Source organism: Corylus avellana, chromosome ca4 (genome assembly GCF_901000735.1).
Source record: "Corylus avellana chromosome ca4, CavTom2PMs-1.0".
Classification (NCBI taxonomy): Eukaryota; Viridiplantae; Streptophyta; class Magnoliopsida; order Fagales; family Betulaceae; genus Corylus; species Corylus avellana.
In genome coordinates, this window is record NC_081544.1 from 3,723,081 (window position 1) to 3,739,538 (window position 16,458).

General features: G+C 33.2%; 1 protein-coding gene across 2 annotated transcripts; it reads left to right on the forward strand.

Annotated features, from left to right (window-relative positions):
• Positions 1-6,763: 6,763 nt before the first annotated feature.
• Positions 6,764-14,404, forward strand: LOC132177713 (nucleobase-ascorbate transporter 4). Of its 2 annotated transcripts, none has more exons than XM_059590147.1 (14): positions 6,764-6,897; positions 7,462-7,559; positions 7,655-7,831; positions 8,039-8,139; positions 8,241-8,316; positions 8,883-8,942; positions 9,418-9,602; positions 10,622-10,718; positions 11,113-11,199; positions 11,308-11,366; positions 11,884-11,975; positions 12,156-12,233; positions 13,697-13,857; positions 13,946-14,404. In XM_059590147.1, exons 1-14 carry the CDS (start codon positions 6,783-6,785, stop codon positions 14,162-14,164), a joined length of 1,605 nt encoding a protein of 534 aa, XP_059446130.1. In that variant the 5' UTR covers positions 6,764-6,782; the 3' UTR covers positions 14,165-14,404. The 2 variants fall into 2 exon arrangements, with proteins under 2 accessions (XP_059446130.1, XP_059446132.1); XM_059590149.1 differs by having other exon boundaries at positions 13,763-13,857.
• Positions 14,405-16,458: the final 2,054 nt, after the last annotated feature.

The following is a 16,458-nucleotide window of genomic DNA, read 5'->3' on the forward strand; positions in this document are numbered from 1 at the left end:
TTTGACGCCTTAAGCAAAGTTGACATGCATTGCACTCATCGCATACTATGTTCATTTTGCCATATATATATATATGGGAGTGAATATCTTGGGACGGAACATTTGATCCTAGTTGATGATTAAATAAGATTTTGATTTCTTGTTGGACATGTCATATATATATATATATATATATATATATATGATTTTGATTTTCAAATTTGTCATTCGTATTAAATTTAATATTTGACGAATCACTAAAAAGCATTAAATAAAAACTGACTAACGCTAGAAATTACGAGCTAATTTACTAATGCTTTTTAGATGGTGTTTTTTTACTTAGAGAAGTGCTAGAGAGCCAAACAAATGTACCCAAAAAATTTTCAAACTAATGTGGCAGACAGGAGAGAGATAATTGCATTTTTTTTTTAATTTAAAAACCCTTGTCATGTTAGTTTAAAAATTTTTCTGGGTTCATTTGTTTGGCTCCTAACACTTCTCTTTTACTTTTTGATTGTAATGTGATATAAATGTCAAAGTACTTTTGTTTGATTTGTGAGTGTTTATGTGTTGAGTTGTTTGTTGAGTTTTTTTTTTTTTTTTTTAGTAAAAAGTTGACATAGACTCATAAAAAGTATTAACAAACGAGCCTCACATTTTTATTTCATAATGTTGACGTGATAGCATAAACTAATCCTTAGATTCAAAAAAAAAAAAAAAAAAAAAGTCCAAATGTTGGTTGAGGTCAACATTATGTTATAATTATGAGATAAAATGGTAGCTTATAGCATTTCTCAATCAAAGTTGTTTATAGTAGGAATGTATATATTTTGTTAACTACTAATAAGATTACACTGACCTAAATGAAGGTTAAACGGCCAAAAAAGGTATTTCTTTTACCTAAATTTTTGTTAAACCAGCTCATTGCTAATTGCTTAAGATTGAAGAGTGATGTTAGAAGTTACATTTTTATTCTACAAATATCTTATAATAATGTCGTGTCAATTCCAATCGAACCTTTAGATTTATTATTTTTTAACATAGATTGATCAAAGGGTCAGTTGTGATTGGCACATCAATATTTTGAAATATTTGTACGATAAAAATATAATTTTTAACATTACGAAATAAAAGAAAAATTTGCTAAGAATGCTCTTTGGTTTTTCCCCTCTCGCTCAATAGTAGGGGTGTCAAAAATTACTGGGGAACCGAAATCAGAATCGAAAAACCAGGAAACCGGGGACCCGGTTCCGGGTCCCCGGTTTCTACTGGTTTATATATATATAAACCAAGAACCGGGTACACCGGTTCTGGTCCCTGGTTTTGGCAAAAGCCGAAAAACCGGAGCGAGATGACACCCCTTCTCAATAGGCAGATCATACTGGGTGTCCAGTGGGCCTTAATGGGCTCCATTACTAGGCTTCAAGTGGAAGGAATTTTCAGACCAGAAAAAAAGGTTGAGGAACTTTTGGGCCTATCAGACTTGCTTCGAAGCTAAAAGGTTTACCATAGGTTGGGCTTAAGAACAGATAGAGTCCAATTTGATTGAAAATCAAAAGCCCCCCCACCCCCTCTCTTCTCTTTCTATAGGAAAGACTTCGGAATTCTTCTGGGGTTTTGGGGAATTTAACTTTTAGATCTCAGTTTTTTAGCTTGACCAATTCAAAGACTTGATTTTAAGAAGATTTTTTATTTTTTATTTTAAGAAGATTTTTAATATACCACTTTTGTCAATTTTTTCCTCAAAAAAAAAAAAAAAAAAAAAGACATCAAAATATTATTATGATCTTCCTATTAAAAATAAAAAATAAAATAAAAGATGGGGGTGACCGTGAGCCATCCCTTTTGGGAGTGGCCACCAGCGACACCTTTGTTAGGGGGCAACCAATTTGGTTAAAGAGCGGTTATCTTTTTGTTCTTTAATAGGAAAGCCATAATAGTTTTTTCTAACGTTATGTTTTGTTATTTATTTGCAAGAAAAATGTACAGACGTCTTAGATTTAAAATCTTCATAAACTAGGGTCTAAAAGATAAATTCGAAAAAAAAAAAAGAAAAAAAAAAGGGAAAATTCCGATTTTTTTTTTTTTTTTGATTTATAACAATAAAAAACAGTTGAGCTATATGCATCCAATACATGTGAAAGAGGACATAGAGCAATTAATTACATTTCTAATGTTAAAAATGCAAGCAAAATAGTATCTTTAAAGGTCAATTGTTGTATTAAAGAAGTGAATGACCTAGAGGAATTATTGTTCACCAATATAATCCAACTAATGCAGTAAAGCAAGGGTTTGGTGCACCTTCCTTTGGACTTCAACTTCCAAGAAACACACACCCACACACACAAGTATTTAATGACTAAAATGAATCACATACCAAAAACAAAGAAATGAAGCATACAGCCTCTGATATTAATATATTATAATAACCCAATGGTAGACTGAATTTCTGGACCATTTGAGAGAGCTTTGATGCCCATAGATGTACCACAGAATTTGACATTTATTCCTTTTCAAAATAGAAAATATGGTGAAAGTTTTTTTTTTTTTTTTAAAAAAAAAAAAAAAATTAATTATGAGTTGAACTTTTAAAATTATGGAGGCAGGGAATAAGAAAATAGGAAAGTTTTAACAAACACGACCCGGGAGAGCAACTTTTGCTAAAACTGTAATGCCCTGGCTTTACCAGGCAAGCCGTAAGTGAAATTATTTAAATTATCACGTGACACTACTACTTTTCACTTACTAAGTAACACAACGAAAAACAAGTAATAAAATTTTCTTTTCCTTCTTTCATTGTGCAAGAGGGAGAATTTAGATAGTTCCACTTACGGCTTGTCTAGTAAAGCTGGGACGCTACAAAAACTAAGTCATCAAATTTGACTATAAGTTAATAGAGAGACTTAGAGTCTGATTGTCGAAATTATAAACTTTGGATCTATATTGAATCACACGAAACCTATTGACTAAATTTAATTTCTCTTTTTTATTTATGAATGATTTGAAAATAGGTGACTTTGAAATTTTTTACCTCCAAAAAAAAAATAAAATAAAAAAATCAGTTGTATAATTGTATTATTTTAAATTTAATTTCGGCAACATCTGAATATTGAAATGAGTAGATGCTAATAGGCCAACAACTTATGTGGAGTTGTTCCTCTAGTTAGCGACCTTGTAATTGGTGAATAGATTAAAAAAATAAGAACTATTTTCTATTTAAAATTAATTAATTTTTAATGAATAATACCTTCAAGAGACATTTTAGAGTACATGATATGGCAACAATGTTATGATGTTATGTTCAAATAATAATTAAATTACAATTATGAAATACTCTATGTACATATATACTTTTTTTTTTTTCTTTTTTTTTTTTTAATTTTTATTAAAGATGATGTTGTTTGCAAGCAAGAATTATAATATATTATTAACATCAGTGGTTGTGGTTCAGTGTTCTCAAGAAAATTCTTAAGTAACTAGGCATATAATAGAGTGAGAGTTCGACTACCGAAATAGAAATCATCAATCCTATAAGTCAAACTTCAAGGAGCGCCTACGGTTCCACCGTCTAGGCCCCTCCCGTAAATTATAATTGCTCTCATCTGCTTGCTTTTTTGTTAAAAAAAAAAAAAAAAAATTATTTATTCACAAGGTAATAGATATTGTAGGAGGGTGTTTAGATGCATAGCCTTATGTAATTTTATTAGACAAACCCATTTGAAAATTTAGAAGAATAAATAGAAACATTATGTTATTATTGTCAACTATCCTTCCATCTTATCTAAACTGTAGATAAAACCTCCCAAAACGACCCCACACCCTATTATGCATCATTTTTTTTTTTTTTTTAAAGCAATCAAATCCAACTATGCATCTTTTATTACCAAAATTTATGCATCATAGAATTTATGTCCCCTATGTCCCTGCACACTTTTTAGATAGTTGAGAAACACTCATTCTATAAGTATGGGTGGCATGATGGGCTACTTTTTGTTTAATCTTAGAGAGAATGAAAAATAAGCTACAATACAAACCCAATTTGGGTTGGTACCATAGCAATAAGCGTTGTGTAAGGTGGCGAGCACATCAAGGATGGGACGGAGCTCGGTGGTGAGCACAACAATGAGCATGATTCGAGCGAAAGACCGCATTGCATTTTTATAAGAAATGAATATAAAGTTATTATTATTATTATTATTTTTGTTTATGGGAATGAATAGATTTTGGGTCAAGTAATAACAAGAAGAAAGAAAAGAAAAAACAGAGATATTGATAGGGTTTATAAAACTGACAATATAAAGGAATCCCATGATGAAATTTCAAATATTCTTACTCGTGCGAGGGATATGAGTCATATGACTGGTCTGGTATGAGTGGGGATGCTGTTATAAACTGTGAGACCGTACTGACACCACTGATCCAATATCTCACTGACGGTGACCCGATCACTTTCTCAGTCTCCTCTGATAACGTGTCAAGGGGGAAAAAAATAAAAAAGAAAATCTCGAAATTAATTTACTACATCAACATTCCTTTTTTTTTTTTTTCTTTTTTTTCTTTTTTTTTGTGTGTATTTTAGAAGCAATATTGAATTCCTTCCGGAAAATAAATGAAAAAAAAAGAGTGCTCTTTTTTTTGTTTTTGTTTTTGTTTAAGAGGAAAACATTTCAGTCACATCCATTTAAAGATAATACGAGTATAAAACTCTTATAATATAAAACAAAAAGCTCTGAAGTAACTATAGTCGAAGCTACGAGATTATAAACGTCGAAGATGACATCAAAAATACAATCACCCCAATCTCAAACAAGATCTGTTAACCCATGATTAATCTTCAGATATAACAACAGATCTATTCTAGACAAACTCATTCTAATGCATAAATAACTCTTATTTTTCGACCTGGCAGTAAAAAACTCCCATGTCGAAACTCTTCTTCCTCGACCTGAAAGTTAGAATATAAATCTCATCCACAACTCAAGGGTTTAGATCATAAACAAATACCTCACGGATCAATAAGAGAACATAGCCTTATTACAAGAAACAAAACAACAGAAAATATAAAATAAGGAACAAATAACAAGGGAATAAGCAAAATGATAAGGAAAATGAGTGCTCTTGGCCTCTGGTTTTGTCCAACGACATGCGAAAGTTTTTTGTCCTGAAAATGTTTATTTTTTTTTCAACGTCAATCATATTTAAATTTAAGTTTACCTAATAAATAATCTGTAATAAAAATTATAGTGCCTCTAATAGCAATCTTTATTGTAAAAGTGGTGTGATAATTACTCACCCATGGTACGCCAATTAAGTCTCTATAAAGAACTTCGTGCAAAATTATTAATTATATCTTTGGCAAATTGATATCAAACATTCTTAATGAAAATGAAAAATAGGATTTTGAATTGATTAATAAATAGGGTTTGTTGAAATTTTTGTTTTTGTTTTTTTCTCAAAACAAAAACATTATCAAACAACATAAATACAAAACACTCATAAAAACATAAAAAACAATTTTCACTAACAAAAGGGGTTAATAAGCACAATTGTCCTTTGTGGTTGATATTATTGCAGTGTAGGAAACCATGCAATGCATAACAAAGGCTTCCTACTGCATATATATGGAATGGAAACAAACATTATTATGTAGTCAAAAAGTATGGTAAGTGGCTCACCAATAATTATTAATCACCTTCAATGGCTTTTCTCATGCTTTCTTGCTCCCTCTTCTAGTTGATACCCATATTTTGTATATGGAGGCATTCTCATCCAGTTGTGGATTTAAAAATATGGTGTCGTGTATGACTTTATCGTTAGTACCTTATTCGCTGAACATTGTATTATGCTCCGCTTCAACGGCTTTGGTCCAGTCACTATCAGTACTCATTTTTTTATTGTGATTTTCAAGTTTGTTTGTTGCTGGAGCATGTGTTATTTGAGGCAAATCTATCTCTAGATAGCCCTTATAAATTGTTATTTCTAGTAGTTTCTCTTATTTGAGGTGGTTCACCATAAATGTTAGGTTTCTATTACACTATAAATGATTGTATTGAGGTATTTGTTGGTTGCCCACCCATATGTTTTTGTTTTTCCCTAATTTGTTGTATTCCACTCCTCTTTTGCTTACCTTGTACTTGCCTATAAATTTTTTTTTTTTTTTTTTAAAAAAAAAAAGTCTCTCTGGATGGCAAATTCAAAAAAATAAAAAAATAAAATTCGAGGGTTAATTAAAAAAAGAAAAGAAAAGAAAACCATGAGATTTGAAGCCCCTTTTACATCATTCAATTTCCATTGAAAAGTTTTACCAGCTTTAGATTAAACAGACAAGTTTGGAAAAAACTCGGGTAAAAGCAAAAAGAAAAAAATAAAAAATAAAAGAAAACGAAGCAGCGCGGATTCCATGTCTGGTCTCCAAATATTTGACGCCCAACAACAACAAAACCAAAGCAGGAAGAGAGATTGAGAGGAGGGTGTCATTTTCGCATATAGAGTCAAGAGCGTCATCATGTATAATGGGTCGCAGTTGGTAGCTTTCCGAAGAAAAACCATGATTGATTATCTTCCTCTCTCTCTCTCTCTCTGTCTCTGTCTCTGTCTCTCTCTCTGTAGCTACAGCTAGCTGTGCCCAAAATAAAAGCCAAAAATATAATTCAAACACCATATTCACAACCACGCAGCCTAACCCGCCTGTGGTATACTTTTTACCCTCTCCATTACTACATCATCACGCCTAGACACAAGGGAGACAAGCGCACACGCACGCAAAACAGAATCTCAGGACACAGAGAGAGAGAGAGAGAGAAATGGCTGTAGGAGGAGGAGGAGGAGGAGGAGGAGGAGGTAATGAGTTTCAGCCACACCCAGTGAAGGAACAGCTTCCGGGCATCGATTTCTGTGTCTCAAGCTCTCCCGCTTGGCGTAATTCTCTCTTTCTCTTTCTCTGTTTTTGCATTTCTTCCATGCTCTGTTTTTTGTTTGCTTCTGTCAACTTCTCTCTTGGCCACTCTGTTGTCCTTTTACTCTTTTTCTTTTTCTTTTTTCTGCGACCCAATATCGCTTTCTCACTCTCCGTTTCACCGTTCATGGCTTTTCGCGCGCCTTATTCTTTCCTGGTATCTGTCCTGTTTGGTTCCCGAGAAAACTGATGGGTGCTGAGGTTGGTAAGAGAAAGAAACAGATAAAAAAATTCTGAACGTTTGCTTTCTAAAATGCTTGGTCGCCACTTCCCACGTCGAATCCTACATCTGTTTTCTTCGTATTTTTCTATTCCTAAAAATAGACAATCCATTAGAACTAAACCGTATATTTTTTCCAATCTCAGTTTCTTCCTCGAGTCTTCAAATGAAAAATATTCTCCTGCAGTTTCCGAGCAACCAAACAGAGCTTTATATACTCTGATTTTCATTGAGCTTTATATATACTCTGATTTTTATTGAGCTTTATATGCAAAACGATTGCCATAATCGGTTTCATTGTATGCAGCTGAAGCCATACTTCTGGGATTCCAGCACTACTTGGTGATGATTGGAACAGTTGTTATCATCTCAACCATTATTGTCCCTTTAATGGGTGGTGGCAATGTAAGAATTGCCCTCGAATTTCCCACACACCTATTTCTCATTCATTTTCCCTATCTTTTCTACAGATCAAATAACACATTCTATTATTGTTATAGATGGAGAAGGCTGAGGTGATAAACACTTTCCTCTTTGTTGCTGGTATAAACACACTCTTGCAGTCTTTGTTCGGGACTCGGCTTCCGGTGGTGATGGGGGCTTCTTATGCTTTCATAATTCCCATTATATCTATTTCCTTGTCGAGGAGGTTCAATATGTACGTAGATCCCCATCAGGTTGGTTTTCACATTTTGGGGTTCCCATTCTCAAGTTCTCAGATTTCTTTGTCGTTCTAGGACAGATTGAGTGGATACTAACAGATAATGCTCGGAAATGCCTTGTTTCTTTGGAAGGATGAGAGAAGAAAAGAGTTCATATAATTTTTTTGGGATATGAATTTTGCATGCTTACGGTATTTCTGATGTGTTTGCGAGTACTTTTAGAGGTTTAGACAAACCATGAGAGCCGTGCAAGGAGCACTCATTCTTTCATCTCTCCTCCAAATGGTTATTGGGTTTTTTGGTTTTTGGAGAATCCTTGCGAGGTAGGGTACTGGAAAAAAGGTTTATTGAATTTGAGGATTATCTTTATTCATTATTCAGTTGTTTTGATTGAGGAGCTAAGTTTCAATGTCCTATGGTCCAGGTTTCTCAGCCCTCTTTCTGCGGTTCCTCTTGTAACTCTAACTGGACTGGGTCTATTTGTGCATGGTTTCCCACAAGTAAAACTGCTCAACTCTTCATTCTATATTTTTCAATGCACATAATTGTTATACAAGCCACTGCTTCTGGTTTTATATTTTAAACACCCTTATCTTTGCCAAAAGAATGTCGATACTGTTTGGAAAATCTCATTTGGATTTTCTGTCTGATATTTAACAAACTGGAAACTGAGTTTGCTTTCGTTGGTAATACGTTACTAATTAGAAAACAAATCAGAAAAACCTAAAATTGAAATTCTCTGACTAGCTCAAGGTTTATCTAGATTAGTTGACTTCGTTTTGATTTGTCCACTTGGGAATTTTTTACAGCCCAAAAGTGACATTCTCTGAAAGGCCTTAACTAATTCAAGATTTATTTTTATACTGGATATGTCGTTCCTATACTACATATTGGTATATTCTACACAAGCGTTTATCGTAAATTCATTATGAAAATGACCTTGCTTGTTCATTGATGCTTGTAGCTAGAAAAATGAGTTGAACTTGGACTCCAGAATTGATGATTCATTTGAACATATATTAAATTTCTTATGAAAATGACATTTCTTTTCCATTGATGCTCATAGCTGGCCAATTGCATTGAAGTCGGACTCCCAGAGCTGATTATATTGATTATTTTATCTCAGGTGGGCATCTCCATTAAGCATTCTGTTGCTTTGTCGTCTAAATTTTTCATTAAAATGTTTGATCATTCTTGATATTCTTGGATTCCTAATTGATGGAGAGGAAATTACTATTAAGTCTGCTACTGCTTGGCACTTCTATTTGCGTTCATACTCTGCTTTGGTATTATGATATATAAAATCTAGGGAGGACCATGTAATGGTGCCTATGACAATTTTTAGGTAGGAAGTAGATCAATTGGCTGGATATCACCTCCAGCCTTGCGACCTCATGGTGCACTCTAATGAAGGGAAGGAAACATAGAATCCCTCAACTTTCTTAAATCTGCAAATAGAAAAAGCATGTTGGATTAAGCGCAGATAAATTAGGACACTCTAAATCTTTTTTCCTCTTTCTTCTCCTATTTTGAGACAATTTATTTGAATCTTTTGAGCTATTCTCTTATGTTTAGCTAATGTGATATTTGATTGATTGCAGTACATACCCTCCATGATTAAATCAGACAAAATCATGTTGGGCAGATTTGCAGTGCTACTCTCAGTTGTGATTGTATGGGTATATGCAGTTATTTTGACTGTAGCTGGTGCATATAATAATCGACCTTTAAAAACCCAAATTAGTTGTCGCACCGATCGATCTGGGCTCATTTCTGCCTCCTCTTGGTGAGCTCATTTAGTCATTTGTGACAACTCAGCTGTGATATAATTTATTTCATCTAAGTACTTGTATTCATGTGTTTAACGACTTACAAACCATACTTTTTTACTGTTTTGATTTCTTTGGTATAATATTTTTCTCAAGAAACAATTCTAGTATGTCATGTTCTTCCAGCTGTAATGTGGATCATACACAGTTTTTGGGGAGATCAGAAATACCACATCATCTGGAGTCATAGTTCTGATTATTTTGTCTGCAAAAGAACCCAAATATTTCCATTATGCAAATAAGTAATACTACCACATAAATGCGCACTCTTTTGGAATGTAATATTAGTCTAAGATATTGAACTATATACAGCAAACGATGAACCAGTAACATAATAGTCATCTAAATGATCTTTTATATGTTTTGCTTTGTAATGTTTCCTGGCTATAGAATGGCAGTGATACTGGAAACAAAGAGTTACTTGACATCCTTTGGTGCTTCAAAGGTTTCTTTGCTTGGTGTGTAGGAGCATTACCGTCAATGATAGATCACTTGACCCAAGCAGTTGCAGTTAGTAATGATAGGGGCAGTTTTGGTTTATCCATTTGTAATTTTGGGACTGTGACAGTAATAATTGATCCACTGCTGTATGACCTAATTTGATGAGCATGTTAACAATTGTATACTAGGCTACTTGAACCCTTGTTTGGTAGTGATCAAATATTTTGATCCACTACCTCTCCAATTTGCTTACTCATACTCCAAAGCTTTAGTTTCAACTTGCATATAACTCCTTTCCAGTATTAGTGCAATCCTAGTTCTCAAAGCTTGTCCAGGTCAAGGTTAAAAGAAGCCTGGATATTCTTGTGAAGAAGCATTAGTTAAAACTGTGTTTATTGAGAATAATGAGTTAGCAAGTTGCTGCTTTGATCATATAAGATTCCAGACAATATGTTCTTGGCCATTGTAAATGATTAATCAAATTTATGCTTCACTTCTTGTCGGAACTCAAATCATTTTACATTGCCATATACAGGATTAGGGTTCCGTATCCATTTCAATGGGGGCGCCCTACATTTAATGCTGGAGATGTTTTTTCAATGATGGGCGCTGCTTTTGTTGCTATTGTAGAGGTTTGATTTATTCAAAGTATTCCTTGATGTGTTTTTCATATAGATAGCAACATGATGATTTGCTTATTCTTGTGATGATAATGAAAAGTGCAACAGAGGTTAAATTATGCATAAATATGATCAGACATGTGTTTAGCAGTAGATTCAGTTTTTGTTATAAAATAAGCTAGACCTGAAGATCTTTACACCAGTCTTTACACCAGTCAATATGTGGATTTACTTGTTTAAATTTTTTAATGGGAATACTTTGATAATAATTGTGAAAATGCTTTACTGGAAAACTCATGCTCTGCTCACCTTCCTTCCTTAAAACTTGTGCTATTATGCATATGATGAGAATTCATATTACTTTTTCTGCTTTAATTATAATCTCTTCTTTCTTTTTTTGGGGCAGTCCACAGGTACATTTATTGCTGCATCAAGATATGGGAGTGCCACACATATCCCTCCTTCTGTAATCAGTCGTGGTGTTGGCTGGCTGGTAGCAAATGATACTCTGATGTCTCATTCTTATACTTATTATTGATATGTAGATTTTACACATTAATTGTTCATTCTTGTTAAATTGTTTAATTTTAATAAATTTCAGGGAATAGGCACACTTCTGGATGGCATTTTTGGCACAGGAAGTGGCTCCACTGCATCAGTGTGAGTATTTAACTTCTAAAATTTCTTCATTACTCTTTTTGGAGAATCTTTAGATTAGGACTTCAGCTAGTTCTATTAAGGAAATAAAAACATTGAATAGTCTCCATGTGAGGCCTTCATGCACATATGTTTTTGGACACCACTTTAACCCAAAAGCACTAGTTTATAGATTTAGATTCAACTATGTTCTATCAATTACTCCTTATGATTAGTACTTGATATGGGATTTCACCACTCACACTCTCACAAGTGTATACTCCAACAAGTTTGACTTTTGCATCACTTAATTATAGTGTATGCACAATCAACTTGTGAAAATTGGATCCATCTATAGCTTTTAATATATCATAATTTTCTGTAGATTGGTTTCGAAGATCTATTGATTATTGGTTTATGATAAATCTTAGTCTGTTAGATATTTCATGATTCTCTCTCTCTCTCTCTCTCTCTCTCTCTCTATATATATATATATAAAATGATATGTGATCTAACTGTGCACTATTTATTCGTTTCAAAGTGAAAATGCAGGTCTTTTGGGATTAACCCGGATTGGAAGTAGAAGAGTCATTCAAATATCCGCAGCATTCATGCTCTTCTTCTCTGTTTTAGGTGTGGTATAAATATATTAGTAGTGTAGTTGGTCATTCTTACTCGATGTGTTTTTGAGACATCTCTTCAGTTTAAGCAATAATGGGAAGGGGCTTGGCATTTGTCTTTGATATTGTTCAGAAAATTGGCATATTTAACTTAGTGAGTGGTCTTAATTTTGTCCTTATAATTCATGTCCAGGAAAATTTGGGGCCATCCTTGCTTCTATTCCATTACCAATTGTGGCAGCCTTATACTGTGTTCTCTTTGCCTATGTTGGTATGTATTACATGTCTACGGTGATCATTTTCATTTAAATTTATATTTGGGTTTATGAGAAACTATACTTACCTCCTCAAATTACCACGCAATGTGAACCATCCCTCTAATGTTTCAATTTTTGTAATGTACCATACCAATCTCCCACTCAATTTGTAGTTTCTACACTCCGTTACGATTTTTTGTTAACTCAGACACAAGCGTTTGTTAACTCAAATGGAAACCACGTCATGTGACCCTCACATGTCATAAAATGTCTTAACATGAGAGGAACATTGCAAATTGCGTGGTGGATTGCGAAGATACATTACAAATTGCACGGTAATTAGAGGGAGTAAGTGTAGCTTCCCCTTTATTTTACTTTTGTCCAAGTAATATAGTATATGGTCATATTAGATTAAGAAAGTAAGCTTGCATTTTATAGGAGAAATGAGTGATGAAGATGAAAATTTGAGAAATTATGATTTAGTGACCACAAAATGCGGAGAAAGGTATTATGAGATGGATGCATGTGTTAAAATACTAATTTATATGATTAAGCTTACCATTTTCTATGAGCTTAAGCTTTTAAAGCACCTAATTTAAATAATTAATTATGCTAAAAGCTTAAGCTGATAGAAAATGGTTGATTTAATCATTTAATTAATATTCTAATACTCTCTCTTAACAAGTGAAGCCTAATATGTGAATATTTCATTGAAATTGTGGGTAAATTGTAGAGTTAAGGCTCAAACTTAGGATCTTTGCTCCGATATCATACTAAATTATAATTATTACAAAAAATTAAGCTGATAGGAAATGCTTAATTTAATCATTTAATTAATATTATAAAATAAGGGTAGAATATGAAACTTGATTTTGCTCATCTTTCCTTTTGGACAAGTTGAATCCTATTGAAACATGAATAATTAAACTATTTATAAAAGACACGTATAATGAAAAACTCTGATGAACATAGTTCACAATCATTAGGGATCTTCCACTTACGAAGTTTCCATCTTTTGTTTGGTTAATCAGCCTGATCATCAGCATCCGTCAAGATTCACTTGCAAGTTTTAGCTATCCTTATATTACAGATTTGGCCATTTTTCTTTCTGCTGGCAGTCTCAGTTGCATTTAGACATGTCTAAAACAATGAATCTCAAATTATTCAACTGTGCCAAGCTAATATTAGTCATCTCTCAGCAAAAGTAATGCTAGTATTTTAGACATAAACACAATGATTCTTCGTTTTCTATTGCAATAAAGAGAAGTCTGCTATGTTCCATAAACAACATTGTTGATTGAGATGGAAATGGTAATGCAACCGATTGATTACTTGAAGAGATGTTACTTAGAGATAAAGAACAAACAACACTAAACATCTTTCTTAAATATTTTGAATATGAGTTATAGTTCTACCGTTTAATTTCTTAAATATATGTTTTTGCACAACATTAAACATCTTCCTTTGGGTTGAGCAGTTTCAGCTGGCCTTGCTCTTCTTCAATTCTGCAACCTAAATAGCTTCAGAACAAAATTCATTATAGGCTTTGCTCTCTTCATGGGCCTTAGCGTGCCTCAGTATTTCAATGAATACCTATTGATATCCAGTCGGGGACCTGTCCACACTCGCGCCACATGGGTGCGTATGTTTACTTTTGTCATTGGCTCATCATTGTTCAATTTTTCATATGGCAATCTGAAATTGTTTTGGTTGGCATTTCTTGCAGTTCAACAACATCATGCAAGTGATTTTTTCTTCTCCGGCAACCGTGGCTATTATAGTCGCTTTCTTGTTGGATACCACTCTCAGCCGTGGCCACAGCTCTACCCGTCGAGATAGTGGGAGGCATTGGTGGGAGAAGTTCAGGTACTTCAATCAGGACACTAGAAGCGAGGAGTTCTATGCATTGCCTTATAACCTTAATAGGTTCTTTCCTTCATTCTGACTGATTAGTTCTTGCTTGCCATTGTTGACCAGAAATGGAGAAATACTAGTGAACTTGTTAGAATTTGTTATGCCTATGGCATTCTTTGGTTCTATCATAGTCATTGAGTGCAAAATACAAGAGAATCGGAAATTATATAGCAGTATAGCTGAGCATAAGAAACAGACTTGGTGTTGCATACTTGGTTAATCTTGTATATATCTATATATCTTGTTATAGATGAAAAATATGCTATTACAGATCTTGCACAACCAAAGTATTCTTGTTGCTTTCTTTTGTGAGGGAATGGCAATGAAAAATGTGATGCAAAGTGGTGGTGTGAATTCAAACTTTTGAATGGATCACCCACGTATTGCTCTATTATGAAGAATGATCTTAGCTTTCTACCAAATAGAAGAAAAAAAAAAGATGAAAAATATTTGGTTTTGAAGTTTAGACATTTTCTCTAATAGGAATTCAGCTGCAAAAATTGGAAAGGAGGGCAAAGCCTAATTTCTTATTCAATGGGCCTCTCTCTCTCAATGAGGGTGAGGTCTGATTTGGAAAGCAATTCAAGATTTTCACCTTAAATGTGAGGGATATTAGAGTCTAGTAATACTATTATGTTCTAGCAAAAAAAAAAAAAAAAAATCTATTATGTGCCATTTTCAAATATTAGTATAATAAATTTTTGTACTAAATATTTAAAAATCGTTCTTCTAGCTTTTTGAGATGTGAAATTGCTAATTGAACTTTCATGTTCAAAACTTTTTTTATTTTTTATTTTCATCTTTCTCCTTTTTTGTTTGGACGAATTCAATGTAAAAGGTCTAGTTGGGGGGGTTTTATAAATTAGGTTGCCTTAAACGAAGACCTAATTTGCCTTACCATTGAACAGAACATGGTACTGCACATGTACATCTATAATACAACGGGAAGTTTATAGTCATTTTTTGTACCCTATGGAGCTATTTGCAACTCAATGAAACCCAATGATTAATTTTGCATTTTTTTTTTCCAAATAAAAATACAACAAATTAGTCCTTTCTTTTTTTCTTTGAATTTTTTTCCTTTTGGTTTATAATAAGAATTAATACATGAATTTATATTTTTTAATAATAAAAGAAGGTAAATTTCATCATAGTTCCTTAGGTTTTTGTATGATTTTAATCTTCTTCTTGGGTTTTCAAAATCAGATTTTAGCTCCTTAATTAAGTGTTTTTTTCACTTCACTCCTTTCATCCAAAATTGTTAGTTTTGCCACGTGTCCACACCCCAAGGGGGGGTGGGTGGTGGGGGTTGCAACTGAGGGGTGGCAATAGGAGCAAAGTAAGGAAAGTGTAAGGAGTTAAAATTCTATTTTACACCCCAAGGGGGGTGCAATTGGAAGAATACATAGAATTTTTTAAAAAATTTACAATTTCAAAGAAATTAAGGAAAATTCTTATCCATTGTGGGGGAAAATACTTCGGAAAAAAAAAGAAGAAAAAATGATCGTAATCAACAAAGAAAAGTGTTTCTTGGATTCATTTAAATAATGTGGTTGGATGAAAGGGCACTTCAAAGAGTCAAAGAGACATGAACTTAAATGTTGTCACTAACTCTCCAAGTACAACTATAAGGACCTTTCATTTCAGGCCATGGCCATCAAGAGACTCCATCTTTGATCTTCTAAGCAATTAGAGAAGAATTTGGCTTAAGCGCATTTGTTAAAATGACTAACCGTAAAGGGTTTGGACGATCAAGATTTAATAACTGGAAACGATGTCGTTGGGTGACCATAATTTACATATGATGCTGAAGGCAAACCAAATATCACCCCAAAAATCATAAAGTGTTGCCGAACCATTCCCGTACTTTAAAGAGTGGTCATGTGCTGTTCATGTGACCATTTTTCCATCGATTTTAACGTATCACACTAATAGAGTGATCTTTTTGACGCAGATAATAGTTTGATATATGCAAATGATACTTTTTCAAATTTGGTGGTGTATATAAAAATGTAGAGGTAATTCAGGGGCAAAATATATTTTTTTATAGGGGAAAGTCCACATAACCCTCTCAAACTACCATTCAATTGACAATGTCCCCCCCAAACTATCAAAAATTGTCAATGTTCCTCCAATGACGAAATTACCCTTAGTAAAATATAAACAAAAATACTAAAACTTCTAGAAAAAACCTAAAACTAACCAAAAAAAAAAAAATCCAAACTTGGCTAATTTTTTTCTTTTTTAAAATCAATTTTATAAGAAAAAAATTAAAAAAAAAAAATTAGATTTTTTTTTTAAATTTTTAATTTTTTTATAAAATTG

What these genes read in the sequence shown, in the direction of transcription:
- LOC132177713 (XM_059590147.1), top strand. Translation starts at nt 6,783, where the DNA reads ATGGCTGTAGGAGGAGGAGGAGGAGGAGGAGGAGGAGGTAATGAGTTT. An exon ending in TGTACGTAGATCCCCATCAG is followed by an intron (nt 7,832 to 8,038) that starts GTTGGTTTTCAC and finishes GAGTACTTTTAG; the next exon opens with AGGTTTAGACAAACCATGAG. An exon ending in TGTTCTCTTTGCCTATGTTG is followed by an intron (nt 12,234 to 13,696) that starts GTATGTATTACA and finishes TGGGTTGAGCAG; the next exon opens with TTTCAGCTGGCCTTGCTCTT.